We start from the raw sequence: 15452 nt of genomic DNA, 5'->3' as shown, positions 1-15452 counted from the left end.
AAAAATCGTGCACCTATGGATGAGGACAGTGGGCGGGGAGTGAGGGCGGAGGGTGGGGCGGGAACTGGGAGGAGGGGAGTTATGGGGGGAAAAAGAGGAACAAATGTAATAATCTGAACAATAAAGATTTAATTAAAAAAATAAAAAAAAGACTGATTCCAACCCATTCACAATTTAAATAATTACATTTTACAAAACTGCATGATACTCATCTCGGTGCTAAAATAAGCAGCTAACTAAGTTGTTTATTTTCATTTAAAAGAATGCAGTATGAAATACATGAATCAATTGACTTATTTTTCTTAAGGAAAATCAGTTGCATTTGGAAAACTGGCTAGAATACCTATAGGTAAGGAATTATTAGACCTTTGTTATTGGCTACTGGTCCTTAACATTTATGCAATTAATGTTTTATGAACAAACAGATCTGTACACTGATCCTAACTCTAGTCATAGTGCTTTTTACAAACAGGCCCTGAAACACATCAGTGTGGTCAGTGAGAGAACTGGTGTTGGTTTCCGTTCTCGAGCATCTTAGTTCATTCTTGTACTGTCCACACATTTTTGATAGGTACTTTTATTTTTTAAATCTTTTTATTGATTTCAGAGAGGAAGGGTGAGGGCGAGAAAGATAGAAACATCAATCATGAAAGAGAATCATTGATCGGCTGCCTCCTGCACGGCCCCCACTAGGGAGCCCGCAACCCAGGCATGTGCCCTTGGCCGAATCGAACTCAGGACTCTTCAGTCTACAGGCCAATGCTCTACCCACTGACCCACTCCTGCCAGGGCAGTACTTTTTAAATAACACTGTATTTGGCATTGCTGACAGAAGTGACTATTTTGCATCAGCAAATGTACTGACTGTACTAAAAGTGCAGACATGGAATTGTAGATCATTGCTATGAGGAGTACATGCACAGATATGTACATTCAAGGAATTTTCTGGTAATGAATTTGTAGGACATCAGCTGGCCCTCTGAGTACACCAATTGTTATTTTTTATATACATGTACCAATAGCCATATTCCCTTTCTTTCAAACCTCATTACTTTTTAAATTATAAAGTTTATAAAAGGGAAAGGAAGAAAAAAGGTGATTTTTTTTCCTTCAATGCTATAGACCTTTTGCACTTGAAGTGTATTTTTTCCCTCTTGGATTTTTGGGGTGGCTATTTATAACATTGAATAAACAAACACCATTCAACAATGAATTTTAATTATACATTTTAATTATACCACTATCACCTCACCTGCCAGTTTGCAGATAGCTGCTACTGATCATTAGCCTGCTTGATTCATATTAAAAAGGTGTACTTAGTTTTCTGAAACCCAGAGACCTGGAGAGTATGACACCTCCACTTTTGTTCTTCTGTCTCAAGGTATGATCATTTGTGGTCTTTTGTAGGGCCATATGAATTTTAGCGTTATGGATGAACCTAGAGGGTATTATACTAAGGGAAACAACTGAAGGACTGCTACTTTATGACTATGAAACCTCCATATGTTATACACTTTTCCGTATGTAGGTCATAGCTCACTATTTAATACAAGAATTACTAAAAAAAAGAAGTGAAGCCAATAGGTTGACTCATTAAATCGATGAAATTTCTGATTCCTAAACATTCATAGCTAACACTTATACCCAAACCCAGGCGACATAAAGCATAACTTCCCAAGTTTCTTAGTCCCTTGTATCTGCAGGGTCATTAAAACCCTACAGGGCCCTGGCCTGGTTGTCCCATATATCCAAAAGGCGTGGGTTCGATTTCTGGTCAGGACACATACCTAGGTTTGATCCCTAGTTGGGGCAATTCAGGAGGCAACCAATCGATGTTTCTTGCTTACATCGGTTCTCTCTCTCTCTCTCTCTCTCTCTCTCTCTCTCTCTCTTCCCTTCTCTTTAAATAAACAAATATATATACATACACACCCCTACTCAGGTGAGGATGAAAAAGCAACAAAAACACTAGAGGTGAAATGGAAATCTCAGGACAGATCAGATCCACCACCTCAGATAAGAATGTCAGCAGCCACCTGGGCCTGCCTTATTCCTCATTCTCCAGAAGAAAAAACAAAAGACTCCTCTCCTAGTCAACAAATATGTGCCATGCTCTTTCTACCACCCCGCTGTTGTTTCACAGAACTTTTGTTTAATATGAAATGCTGATGAGGGCTCCCAGGTCTGGCTGGGGCAGGGCGTCTGCCCTCCCTGGAGTCCAGCTTTCCAGTTTCTCTTCCTAAGAAACAGTTACCCCAGATGGTTGGGGGTAAAAGAGCCAGTTGAGGCCCCTGACCTCCTATCCTTGGGTCATGATACAGGGTCACCCTCCAGTGCAAACATACAAGGTCAACCTCGTTAGAATGGGGAGCAGGAAATTGGTCACAAGCACATGGCCTAGTGCTGTGGTTGGCAAACCGCGGCTCGTGAGCCACATGCGGCTCTTTGGCCCATTGAGTGTGGCTCTTCCACAAAATACCACGTACGGGCGCACACGTACAGTGCGATTAAAACTTCGTGGCCCATGCGCAGAAGTCGGTATTTTGTAGAAGAGCCATACTCAAGGGGCCAAAGAGCCGCATGTGGCTCGCAAGCCGCAGTTTGCCAAGCCACAGTTTGCCGACCACTGGGCCCCTAATGGAAGAAAGGAGCCTCATCACTAAAGTTAACGAGGATGGGCACATTAAGCAGCCTCAAGGGTAGACCATGGGTGTCGCATTCAGAACAACCTGGCTTCAAATCCAGCTTTGCTGCTTAATGTTGCTGTGACCTTGTGGAAATCCCAAAGTATAAGAATGAAATAAGCCCTGGCTGGTTTGGCTCAGTGGGTAGAGCGCCGGCCTGCGGATTGAAGGGTCCCAGGTTCTATTCCAGTCAAGGGCACACGCTTGGGTTGTGGGCTCGATACCCAGTAGGGGGCGTGCAGAAGGCAGCCAGTCAATGATTTTCTCTCATCATTGATGTTTCTCTCCCTCCCTCTTCCTTCCCCTCTGAAATCAATAAAAAATATATTTTAAAAAAATGAAATAAGAGCTTAACATTCCTCATCTGGCATGGGCCAGGTGGCTCAGTTGGTTGGAGCATCATTTCCTACACCAAAAGGCTGTGGGTTCGATTCCTGGTCAGGGTATACACCTAGGTTTGGGGTTCATGATATTTCTCTCTCTCTTCCCCCTTCCTCTCTCTAAAATTCAATAAACATATCCTTGGGTGAGAATTCCTCATCTGTGGTAAGTTTGGGACAACAGTTTTTACTCTTTATAAAGACATGAAGAAGTGGGGGGAAAGATGTAAACCTTCTGGAACACAGTAGGCACTCAATAAATGCTATTACTCTTATCAAAAAAAAAAAAAAGCAACGACATTGGTAGCACTTTTACGGAAAGTAAAATGAATCTTGTTGTTTCCCACCCAGCTTGTGACTCCATACAGCTGGTTGACTTTGGGACAATTCTTGATCCTTTCTTCTCATGCGATTGGAAAACATAAAAATACTTATCTTAAAAATCCTTGGAAATTCTTAACAGAAGAGTTAACTCCACCAATAGAAATAACTCCTGTCTCCCAACTTCAATACAATGATCAAATGTGAGGAACACACGATTTAAAAAGGAGATTTAGGTAGCTCATCTAGTGGCCAAGCTATAATTGCCATGTTAATTAAGACCAGTAAAGACACATGTAACTACAATATAGATTTCCCAAAAGCCCAAATTTAACTTTAGAGTTTCTAGTTCCTTTTCCTGAAAATCTACACTTCCCTGCAATAACAAATACATATTCTAAGTAATGAAGGTACTGATGGTTAGGAAATTACAAAAAAGGTAGGAAAGGTCAAGAATAAAGATCCTAGGTAAAACAACACACCAAATGATTTACAAGTTACAGCTAACTGAAATGTTCCTACTGTGGACTCAACTCTCACGGAGAGCCTGCTACTGTAAGGAGGGGTGGGCGCGGCTGGCAGAAGCAGGTTACACTGAAGCCGTTACAGTGGGTTTTTCATTCGTAAGAATGTGCTCTTTGGCTCTCCCTTCCTTCCCTCCCATCTTTCCCCCAGGAACGTGGTGACCTCTGCCTTTCTCTCTCTCAGCTCCTAGGCGCCCTTCTTCTGCCTCTGTAACTTGTTTCCTGAGCCTACGCAGCCCAGCTGGCTCACTTCTACCTTTGTCACTTTCTAAATAAACTTGTTCTTATAATTTAAAAAAAAAAACAAATTGTTCTTTGTTAAGGTGACACAGACCTTTGTTTAAAGGTGTCACAGAGTAAGAAACATGTGACGATATTAAGCAGAGGTAAGGAGCCACACCCTACGCTGCTGGCCTGGACTGCACTTTTCACAGAGGAGAGCCAGGTTTCAGATCTTCCACAGCTTCCATTGTGCCCGGTGGTTTTCAATCAGTCTTCCAATGAGAAGGCACCGAAAGCTCTGCAGAGCATCTAGCTCCCCTGATGCACCGGGCACCCCTCCCTGCTTCCCCAGCTCCAGAAGGTTCCACCGTACCTACCATAATGGTATGCTCTGGAAATCTGGCACGGACGAGTTTCACGAATTCCACAAAGTGCTCCGAATAGCCATTGGCCACATCCAGGCAAATAAACTTAACCTGTGGCACAGCTTCCAGGATGCTGCTCATCTTTTCCAGGTCATGCTTCCCACTGCCGGAGCTCACGGCTACGTGCTGTACCGAACAGAAACCAAGAGGGGCGAGACACGGACAGTGAGAAGTCTTCAGAAGCCAGACCCTGCCTCCATCTACTCACCTGTTCTGGGACAGTACAGTGGCCCTCGGAGGTCAGTTACCCTGATCGAGCCTGCACAGAGTGGCCTTGCTGGAGAACCCGGCAGCAGCAGAGGTGAAGGAATCCCTTCCTCACGTCATCTAAACTCTGCCCCTGCTCTTTCCCACCATTAAACTGCATGTATCCTTGGCCCTGGCCCTCAGCCACGAATGGTTCTAGCCAGCAGTGTTTTATGTAGCCAGGAAACCTTGTCCGTGGCATTCGTTCACGTGTCCTTGGCTCTCTATGTGGGACTCTGAATTGTGGAACCATTGGTGCGAATTCTCCTCCTCCTGGCGGAGAGGAGAGGCAGGAAGAATGATGGGGAGGCCGGTCAACTCGGGCCTCCTGACGCCCACGCTGTGGCCATCACCCCCAGCATCTCACTCTGGGGCTCAGGAGGAGGGAGGGAAAGGTGTCTAAAACCCTTTTCTATTCTCATTTCTACTCCCAATACAATACTAACACAACATGCAGATCGTAACCCAGAGAGCTGCAAATCTCAGTGTTCCTATTAAAAGGGCCAAGAACAAAGGAGCCTGAAAGCATCATTCCCCAACTGCACTTGGATGTGTTTACATCTGAAGCCACCGCACCCCCTCTGTGACCCCCCTCCCCAACCTCCACAGCACCAGCACCCTCCAACCCACCACCGGCTCCTCGGAAAGATGCTCTTTGGGAAAAGACCTCTGTGTTTAGTAATTTATGCCTCAGTGAAACTAAGCCATGGGACAGTGCCCAGAGTTGGCATCTCACCTTTATAAGAATATTTTAATTTGTTATCTCTAGTCCATAAACCACAGAGGAGGGACATATATTAATATCCTTGTTATTCCCTCCAAAAAATCACAACAATGTAGCTACAGCCCAGTGGTTGTAAGAGAACTGTAACAGGATTCATGCTGACTCATTTCCTGGGTTTACTCTTCTTTCACTCCTGTTGGCAGTGTGACCAGGCGGCACAACCCACACATCTTTTCCCTCCCACGAGAGCTTTTTTATTTTCCCCTCCATTTCCGTCTCTCCCAGTGCTGCTGTTTTTAACTTTTTCCCTTTTCAGAAAAATCAGCCTTTAGTTTGGTGGGGGCTGGGTAATAGGTAAAATGACCTCACTCCTTCATGAAAGCCAAGGTTCCAATCAACCACACATGGCCCCAAAGTCATTGCCTTCCCGACTTCCAACAGAGAAGAGGGAGAGAGAAGGTGAAACAAGTATAGTTCTTCTGAACACAATATGTCAAAAAGGAAGGATTTGCTATTGAGCCAGAATAATTTTATCTCCAAAACCACCTTCTCACTAATCAAAATCCACACATAATGAAAACATAGCAAAAAAAAAAAAAAAAAAGCCAGCGTAACCTCAAACACCCCCCACTGTGAAGTCATTTTTGCAATCATGGTAATCTGATCAGAGGAGAGTGGCTCCAAGGCGGTGCTCTGCTGGCCCTGGCTCCGAACCAACCATGTGCCAGGAGGGAACTCGGGCACATCAGAGTGGGGCTTTTTGTTATTTTCAAATTGCCCTTAAAAAATAATAACAGCTTTATTGAGATAAAAATCACATACCATCCAATTCATCCATTTAAAGCCCACATTTCAGTGGTTTTTAGTACATTCAGAGCAGTGCAACCACCATCATAATCAATGGTACAACATTCTCACCACCCCAAAAGGAAACTCTCACTCCTTTTAGGTCTCGCCCTCCAACCCTTCCATCCCTCAAGCAACCATTAATCTACTTTCTGTCTCCAGAGGTTTGCCTATTCTTGATGGTTCATGTAAACAATCACATGTGTGGCCTTTTGTATCTGGTTTTTTCACTTAGCAAAGTGTTTTCAAGGCTCATCCAGCTGTAGATGTGTCAGTACTTTTTATAGTTGAATAACATTCCATTGTGTGGATATATCAGTTTTCATTCATCAGTTAGTTGATGGATATCTGGCTTGCTTCTACCTTTTGGCTATTATGAACAATGCTGCTATGCACATCTCTGTATACGTTTTGGTGTGGACATTTTTTTTTTTTATTTCTCTCAGGCCTATAACTAAGACTGGAATTGATGAGTTATATGGTAACTCTTATAATGTAACCTTTTTGAGGAACTGCCAAACTTTTTTCCAAAGCAATGGCACCATTTTACATTCCCACCAGCAATACAGGAGGGTTCCAATCTCTTCACATCCATGCCAACACTAGTTACTCTCTGTCTTTTAATTATAGCCCTCCTAGCAGGCATACTGTTTATTCAATACCAAAACAACCTGCTACAATTAGAAGGTTTTCCTACATCCAGAAGGAATGTTTGGATTGGATCTACCCTGGGCAGGAAGCAGAGGTCTCCCCCAAGCCCTCATACCAGAACACTTCACCTTTCAAGGGAAAAACACAGATACCCCTTGCAAGTAAATCCTAATACTTTCAAAACAGGATACAGAACAGATTTCCTTGGCAAATCCCTGGCAACAACGAAGGGCTGGAGCACCACTACTGTGGTTACCCAGGTCTCTCTCAGGGGTGTGTGTGTGTGTGTGTGTGTGTCTATCCGCCGCTGATTCAAATCCTTTGGACAACCCCAAAGATTTTCTACCCTTTGCAACAAATACCTGCAGGCATTCTGGGTGATCAGTGGCAAAGAGCTTCCAGTCGTCCAGGGTGTAATGCTTGTGAATTGCTGTAAACATGGAGTGCTAGGAAACAAAAAGCACCGTTAGGATGAAAAGTCAAGTGAACCTCCTTCCTCCGTAAGGCGGAGAGGCGGGGGTGAGCCAACCATACAAAAGCATCGGAGGTTCCTGCCAGTCATGTTTAATTAGCTTTGAATATGCTCCTAGGAGCCAAAAACAGACAAAGGAGAAGCCAGTGAAATCACAAAAGGATTTTTCCATTCTAATCTCATCAGAAAATACCACAATTAGTATTTAAGAGGCTCTGACAGGAGGCAGGGGAGGGAGGAGGGAGAATTCTGAGCCCTGGCCCGCTGACCACCTGCATTAGGCCAAGAGCAGGTCCCCTGCCCATAAGAAGGGCCTCCTTAAGGCCAATTCTGCTTAGCCAACCCGAGAGAACCTCAGCTTACACCGGAAAGCTTTTCCTTGTGGTCACAACCTAAGCATTTCTTGCTAAAAGCTAAACCCATCAGGCAGTGGGTATCCCTAAGGAAGGAAATTATATAAATTATAACAGGAAATCTATGACTATCAACCTGGCATTTATTGAGTACCTGCCTTGTGCAAGCAGTTTGCATACAGTATTTCACTTCCTTCTCACAATTTTGTACACTAATATTAGCTTTGTGGGCAGAAAAGAGCTTAAGAAGTTTAAATGTAAGAAATTTCACAATTGCTTGGCCAGGAAGGGGCAAAGGCAGAATCAAACTCAAATCTGACTGCAGAGCTCAAGCTCCTTCCCCTACACCAGGGCCTCTCTCATCACTTCTCTGGTGCTTTTCTCCATCCACAGTTTCCCATTCTAAAACTCCATGACTTCATCCACTTACACTAACTCAATGGATTCCAGAAATAGAAACTGCATAGTACCCACGCATGGGGAGCTATTTCAGTGTATTCTGTCTCATTGATGGGGAGTCTTTCCCGTGAAAATGGGAAGAGCATAAGAAGGTGTATGTTTTTCACAGAGTAATAAACTGGTATGTGAATTAACCAGGGCTATTTATTGCTCCCTGATTCCACCCACTTTTACACGAATACATAATTCATTAGTAGCAATGGCAGATCACAGAGCAGAGCAAGGAACAGATGGGGAGGAAAAAAAAATACAAATTCCTTTAGCAATTAATTTATTAGCCTCTGGCCCAAAGCTCAGTGGGGACTGAGGGCTGACAGATAATACAACTGACAGATCGTGGAGTCAGACAGACCACCTCCTACGCCGTGTTTTGAGCTCATAATTTGTTTGAAGCTCTTCCTGCTAATCACTGGCTAATAAGGACTCCCTGCACCCCCTGAGGTTAGACTTGCTGCCCACAGCCAGAAGCTCTTTCAACTAATTGGATTGATTTTTTTCACTTGGCAGGATTATCAGGGGAAATAGATGCGCACACCCCGTGCACATTACAAGCGGATGTCTGCATCTCGGATGAACAGGGTGCCTTGCACCTGGGACACAGCTGCATGAGACACAGGTCCTGCCCGCAGAAAGCTTTTCCTTTACTTTTCCCAAGGCCAGGATACCAGCTACTCCATTTTCAGGACATTAGTCTGGTAACTGGTAAAGGGGGACCTTGCGCTTGCACTGTGATCTGTCAGTGTAAATTGACAGGCAAATCCCTTATTCTGGAGTCGGTCTGGGTTTGAATCTTGAATTTGTCTCTACTTGGCTGAACACCCGGGCCAAATTAGCCCTCCTCTCCCTCTATGCCTCAGTTTCCTCATCTGTAAAAGGAACCTACCTGGTGAAGCTGTGACAACATTATGTCATCATATCCAGTGTTTGGCAAGTAAAGTGCTCAATGAGTGTTTTCTACGCGATGTAACAAATGCTATAGTACAGACTGCATATGAAGCAGTTGTGTCTTTATTTGAAGGCACTCTCCCTCTTCCATAATATGGCACTCAACTAACTTCACAATGTGGCTCAACGTCCACCTTCTTTCTGTAGCTCTAATTTCCAAAACTATCACGGGCATCTTCAGGGAAGCAATGAATGTGGCTCTCAGCCATCTCACCGACTGCAAAGTCCAGACTACACCCATTTTTTCTAATTGAAAAGCAGGGAAGAGAAGAAGAGCCTCAAACAACAATCAGACTCGGAACTAAATAGTTCAGTCCCAGGCAAGGATCCAAGTGTCTCCCTTTTCTTATCTTCCCTGTGTCTGAACAAGACCAGGATGGGCTCCTGTCAAGCGGTCCAGGGTGAACAGCCGAGGGAAAAAGCCCACCGCCCTACCTGTGACATCACCGCTGCCATCTCAAATGTCCCCACAGTGTCCATGTTGGCCACAATGATGGGAATCCCTGAGTAGGTCTGCTTGGAGTTTCGAAATGTGAAGGTCCGCTCCAGATCCACCTATTGGCAAAAAGGAAAAAGAACTGTTTGCTCATCACATGATTTGTGGGATTTTCTAGAATCAGAAGCAAGTGGAAAGAACACAAAGGAAGTGTATGTCCCTTAGTCCCTGGATTCGCTTGGTGCTGGGCCAGATGTTCCAAAGACAGGAGAGTCCCTGAGGAGACCGAGTAGTGGCTATTTCCCAGGTACAGAAGCTGAACTCGGCTCCTCAGCATCCTCGAGTGCCAGCGCAGGCACTGCATTTTCTGCCATCCATCCAGCCACCGGATCCGAAGTTCTCTCTTTCAGGAGCCTCTCCCATAGCACTGCCTCCTCTGTCCCCAGCTTGGTTCATCCTAGCCCTACACCCCACATACACGTTCTCTTTCCCCACTTCCCAACACTGGACAATCAGCGCCCCCTCAGAGAAAACCCATTCCACTCTGCCCTGCCAAGCATGGCTCTCCTGCCCTTCTCCCCTTCCACTCCAAATTCACCTGCAAGTGAGCTGCAAACCATTGATCCCTTCACCTTCCAGCCTTCTCAGCTGCTCTGTAATTAGGAGAATCTTTCAAGACCTGGGTAGAGCGCACTGAAACCATCTGTGCACATAAACACTTGTTCCTCTGACTCGCAAACAGCTGGAGGGAGGGCCCTCCAACTCCAATGCAACTCCAGCGTCAGGGCACTGAGGACTAAATCCACTACTATCAGGAGAGCTGGGCCATGATGGCAGCTTCAGTAAAAGCAGTGTGCTAGGTGCTCATCCAGAGCTAGCAGAGTAAAACCACTTCTGGGGCAGGCTGCAGGCCTGTGTGCTCGCAGACCCATTCCTCACCCTTCTCCTGCCAGGTACCATCACAAGGAGGCCCCCTGCAGGCTCCATTCCCCTCGGCTGGTTTCTGGCCCGGTTCAGCCAATGGGGGTCCCTGGGTAGGAAACTGGGGGAGAGTGAGCCTGGGTGTAATCAGGGTAGCTCTCTCCGGACCCCTCTGCCGACGCCTGCAGGATCTTCGTTCCAGCTTTCAGAGCCATCTCAGTCGCTGGGCCTAGTAAGATCACCTTCCCCGCTTTGGAAGTGGTTTCTCTCAGCTGCCAGCCTCTGGGGGGCCTCAATATCTCATTTGGCATCTCAGCAATGTCAGGATGTCTTGCATTAAATTCCCTGCTTTAAATATTAAGCAGTTTGTTTCCTTGGCTGGATCTGATGGAAGAAGGCACTTCCCCGAGGAGAGCCAGCAAGAGAAACACAGGGGTGTATCATAAGCTGGGCCTACCTCCCTGGATCCAGGCCTTCCTGAGTACACCGGCAACAACCATTTCCTGCCGGTGTTTATCTAGTTCCTTCTTTTATTCTTTTCATTTGAGACAAGTTTCACTTTGCTATCAAAATGTCAAAAAAGCACCATGGGACATCTCAGGCCGCCTTGCTTTTTCATGTCTCTTGCTTCTCCACACAGGACTCCCTGTCCACCTGGCTTCCTGGGTGAACGATGCTGTAAGTACGTCCACGCGGACCTTAAACATCAACAGTGAGGGGAAATGAGATGCTGTCACTGCCAGGGCACAGGGGGCAGGTCATCCCTTCTCCAGTTCTTCATTATGATTCTTGGTTCTACTTCAGTGAAGCAAGTCATAGTTAGGTTCTGAAAGATAACTGAAGAAGTCATATTTGTTGCAACCTTCTGTGTTGGTTAATGGCCCTCGGATTTCGACTTCCAGGGCTTAAAAAAAAATCAGAATTCCTTGGTATCAAATTACTCTTCCACTCTTCCCAAGATGCATGGGGAAAGGTGCTATCCTGCACTCAGTGTTGCTCACAATGGGTTTTTAGGCACTCCAAAACCGATGGGCAGTGCACAAAAAGAGAGCTCTTCATGGGAATGGTCAGCCTTAGCGACGAACTCTCCCCCTCATGTCTAGTCTTCTCCATACAGTAGGTTCTATACAATCCTTAATTCTAAAAGTGATAAATAAGATGATCTTGCCATCCTTATCAACACACACACACACACACACACACACACACACAAAACAGACCAGTTGTTCACTGAGAGAGATATCTAATTCCAGTCTCCCAGGAACAAAACTTGGAATTTAATCTGCCACAGCTGGTCAATGCACCAAATATAGCACCTCCAAATTGTCACTCTGCTAAACTGATTTGATAGGGAACATAAAGTAATAAACGTCCCCTCTCCCACCTGCAGCCCTTTAATCATATCTTCATTCAAGTCAGCCTGCATTAGAGGGCCCGAAACTGAGGCCCAGTACAAACTGAGGCCGTCTAATGACAGTCCTAAACACCTCATTGCAAGTCAAGCTAGCAAGCTGTTTCATGAATCTTGCTCTATCCTTCTACCTTCACAAACACAGTTTCATTACTGACCTGGGAAGCACCAGGACCTGGTGTCATGGGGAGCCAGCTGGGCCTGCAAGCCACATCCCCTTGCCTTCCACCCAAATCCTGTGTGGACATGGACACTCCAGTCCACACATTACATTCCACACATACCTCCATTCCCATAAACACCTGCCACTTGGCCACTCTCTGAGGTTAGAGGCAAGCCTACCAGCAGCACGGATGGCCTTTGAGAAAACACACTTGGCGAAGAGACCCTTGCAGGCCTTGGGATCAGCTCCAAGTCATGAGGGCAGGGAAATCCAGGATCCTGAGTACTGGGAAAGGGCCCAGAAGAAACTGCACAGCCCACAGCCCTGTCCAGTGAGGAGGGGGCAGGAGACCCTTTTGCCTCGACCTGTGGATGGTACTAATTAAAGCAATTCTCTTATTAACTGCCTTGCTCATTATCTGTCTCAATGTAGATCACAAATCTAAGCACAGGGACAAAGCCTTTGGCTTTTGAAGTCCTATTGGCTCAAGTGAAATAAATTAGCCCTGGCCGAGGGGCTCATTTGGTTGGAGTGTTGTCCCCCACACCAAAAGTTTGTGGGATCAATTCCCAATCAGGGCACATACCCAGGTTTCAGATTTGATCCCCACTCAGGGCATGTGGGAAAGGCAACCAATTGATGTTTCTCTCTCACATCAATGTTTCTCTCTCTCTCTCTCTCTCTCTCTCTCTCTCTCCACCCCCCTCCTCTAAAATCAGTAAAAACATATCCTTGAGTGAGGGTTTTTTGGGGGGGTAGAATAAATTAACATCTGGGCAAGGGGCAAGAATAACATCATTTTGGCCCCCAGCCATTTTCAAGTAATGCTTGGTGGGCCCCAGGCCAGCCCTCCGAATGGGCTCTGATCCCTGGAAGTGTCACCATCCACTCTCAGGAGAAGCACACGCAGCTGCACATTACCAGACAACCACAGGCTCCACTAATGGAAGGGGTTCCCGTGGCCAGTCCAGAGCATCCACAAACACATGAGAGTCATCTTAGGACAATGTCCAAAATACACATGCTTGGGGTGCCTCAAACTTAATAAATCAGAACCTTTGTTTTGGGGGACAAGATATGTATTTCCAGAGTGTCTTCCAAGATGATTCTGAGGCATCTGTGAATAACAAGTCTAGTCAAACCCTCTAATTTTACCGAGAAATCCTGTTATGGTTTGTGTCTCCCCGAAAGATGTTGAAGTCTTACCCACTGACCTTATTTGGAAATAGGGTTTCTGCGGATGATCAAGGTAAAATGAGCCCAAGAGGAAGACCTATGCCAATATGACTGGTGTTCTTTTAAAATGGGGAAATCTGGACACAGACACCCAGAAAGGGAGAACGCTTTGTGAAGATGAAGGCAGAGATCAACGTGAGGCGTTTCCAAGCCAAGGAACACCGAAGATTGCCTGTAAACCACCAGAGAGAGGGGACAGGAACAGATGCTCCCTCACAGCCTCAGAAGAAACCAACCCTGCCAACACCTTGACCTGGGACTTCCAGCCTCCAGAACTGTCAGACAATAAACATCTATTGCATAAACCGCCCAGCCTGGTGCTTTGTCACAGCAGCCCCGGGGAACTGACCCAAAGGCAAAGACAATAAAATAATTTGTGACAGAGCTTGGACTGCAACCCAGACTTTTTTTTCCTGGCCCCGTAGTCTCTTCACCTGCCCTGCTCTCACCCCCTGGCTGAGGACTGCTCAGGCTGGACCAGCACTCTGCTCACTGGACCCCTGAGGAAACAACACTAGAGACTGCACACTCATTGTTTTCCCTGTCCTGGGACAAGTGGACAATTTTCTGATGCAAATTCTCTTCAATACCTGACTTCCAAAGTTCGAGTTGCATTAATAAGTTTTTGTTTTGTTTCGTTTTTTGAAAATATCGTACTAGTGTAAGGAGTAAGTTGGGACATCTGAGCCAGGAATGATCCCCAGGAGGGATGTGCTCAGGGGATCAAGGGCATTTGAGTTTCCCTATCTATCAATAAAGACAAAGTCTTGCTCTGGCTGGTGTGACTCAGTGATTAGAACATCAGCCCTGCATACCTAAGGGCTGCTGGTTTGATTCCCAGTCAGCACCTGGGTTGCAAGATCCATCCCTGCCCAGGCACGGTCGGGGTGCATGCAGGAGGCAACCAACGGATGTGTTCTCTCACATCACTTTTCCTCTGTCCCTGCCTCTCTCTCTTCTTCTAAAAAATAATAATAATAATAATTAATTAATTAATTAATGGAAAAAATATCCTTCCATGAGGATTAACAAAAACAACAAAAGACCAGGTCTTGCCTTAGTCAACAAACATGTCAATTCCTCTGGAAAGATGACTCGAATGCCCCCACACAGCCCTGTGGCACTTTATTCTGTGTGCCAGGGGCTTGATTGAAAACTATGAATGCCCCAGCCCTCAATGTCTTGTGGGTAAAGGCAATGAATGGATGGCCAGTTGAGAGATGACTGCCCAGCTGGTGACCACTGAAAGGCCACCTGGGTCATCCCCACCTGTACCCTTTGCCTCTGGAAGGTGACATCAATTTTATATGACACTTGTGGAAACGCCCAGCAGAAGTGCTCAAACTTCTGGGCTGAGAGAACACTCTGTCCTTCTCTCCACTTCCTGCTCACCATGATCAGCACCAGGCCTGGCTCTTAGCAACACTGTTGCCGTGATCAATCTTGTCAACCATCAAAACTCTCCCTTCTGGGCAAGACTCTGCTCTCAGGGGTATGTTTTCTGTCCTGGCTTCACTCAAATCTGCTTTCTGATTCAGCTCAAAATCCGGTCATTTACCATTGAGCTTCAAATCTGCATTCCGGTATGACTCCTGCCAGGATGCAGACATTTGGCTTCTATCTGATTGTGCAATGAAAATAGTTTAATCTGCCTCTAAAAACATGTCAGGCAACCACAAGGAAACAGAAAACACTGAGAGGGGATCAGCAGCCTAGCTTGACCTAGGCCTAACTACATCCCTCAACACCACTGAAGCAGGCAGTCTGATTATGAGGGGTAGCCAGCCAGGCAGCTGCCTCGGGCAACAGGGAGCTAAACTATTACAGGAACCAATTGGAAAGGCAATGCCAGTTACCTCAGGTTTCCTGGCACTGAGCTGGCAAACTCCCACAAAACTGGAAATATGAAAACCTTTCCCTAGGACACAGCGTTCTCATTGCAATGCTTACATGTAGCTTGTAAGGTGCCATCAGAGGCTGGGTCATTAATAGTTTCAATCAGCCCAAATTATCAAACAAAATAATATGCAGTC

General features: G+C 45.8%; 1 protein-coding gene across 1 annotated transcript in view; it reads right to left on the bottom strand.

Annotated features, from left to right (window-relative positions):
* The window catches only part of GMPR (guanosine monophosphate reductase), a 44884-nt gene that overhangs the window by 27579 nt on the left and 1853 nt on the right, over positions 1-15452 (bottom strand). The window contains exons 2-4 of the mRNA XM_006764069.2: positions 9688-9807; positions 7386-7469; positions 4509-4682 (exon numbers count right to left, since the gene is read on the bottom strand). Of these exons, the coding sequence (XP_006764132.1) occupies positions 4509-4682; positions 7386-7469; positions 9688-9807 (378 nt within the window). The remainder of the gene's footprint in view (positions 1-4508; positions 4683-7385; positions 7470-9687; positions 9808-15452) is intronic.

This window comes from Myotis davidii, unplaced genomic scaffold, assembly GCF_000327345.1.
Source record: "Myotis davidii unplaced genomic scaffold, ASM32734v1 scaffold279, whole genome shotgun sequence".
NCBI lineage: Eukaryota > Metazoa > Chordata > Mammalia > Chiroptera > Vespertilionidae > Myotis > Myotis davidii.
This window is presented reverse-complemented; position numbering and strand designations above follow the sequence as displayed.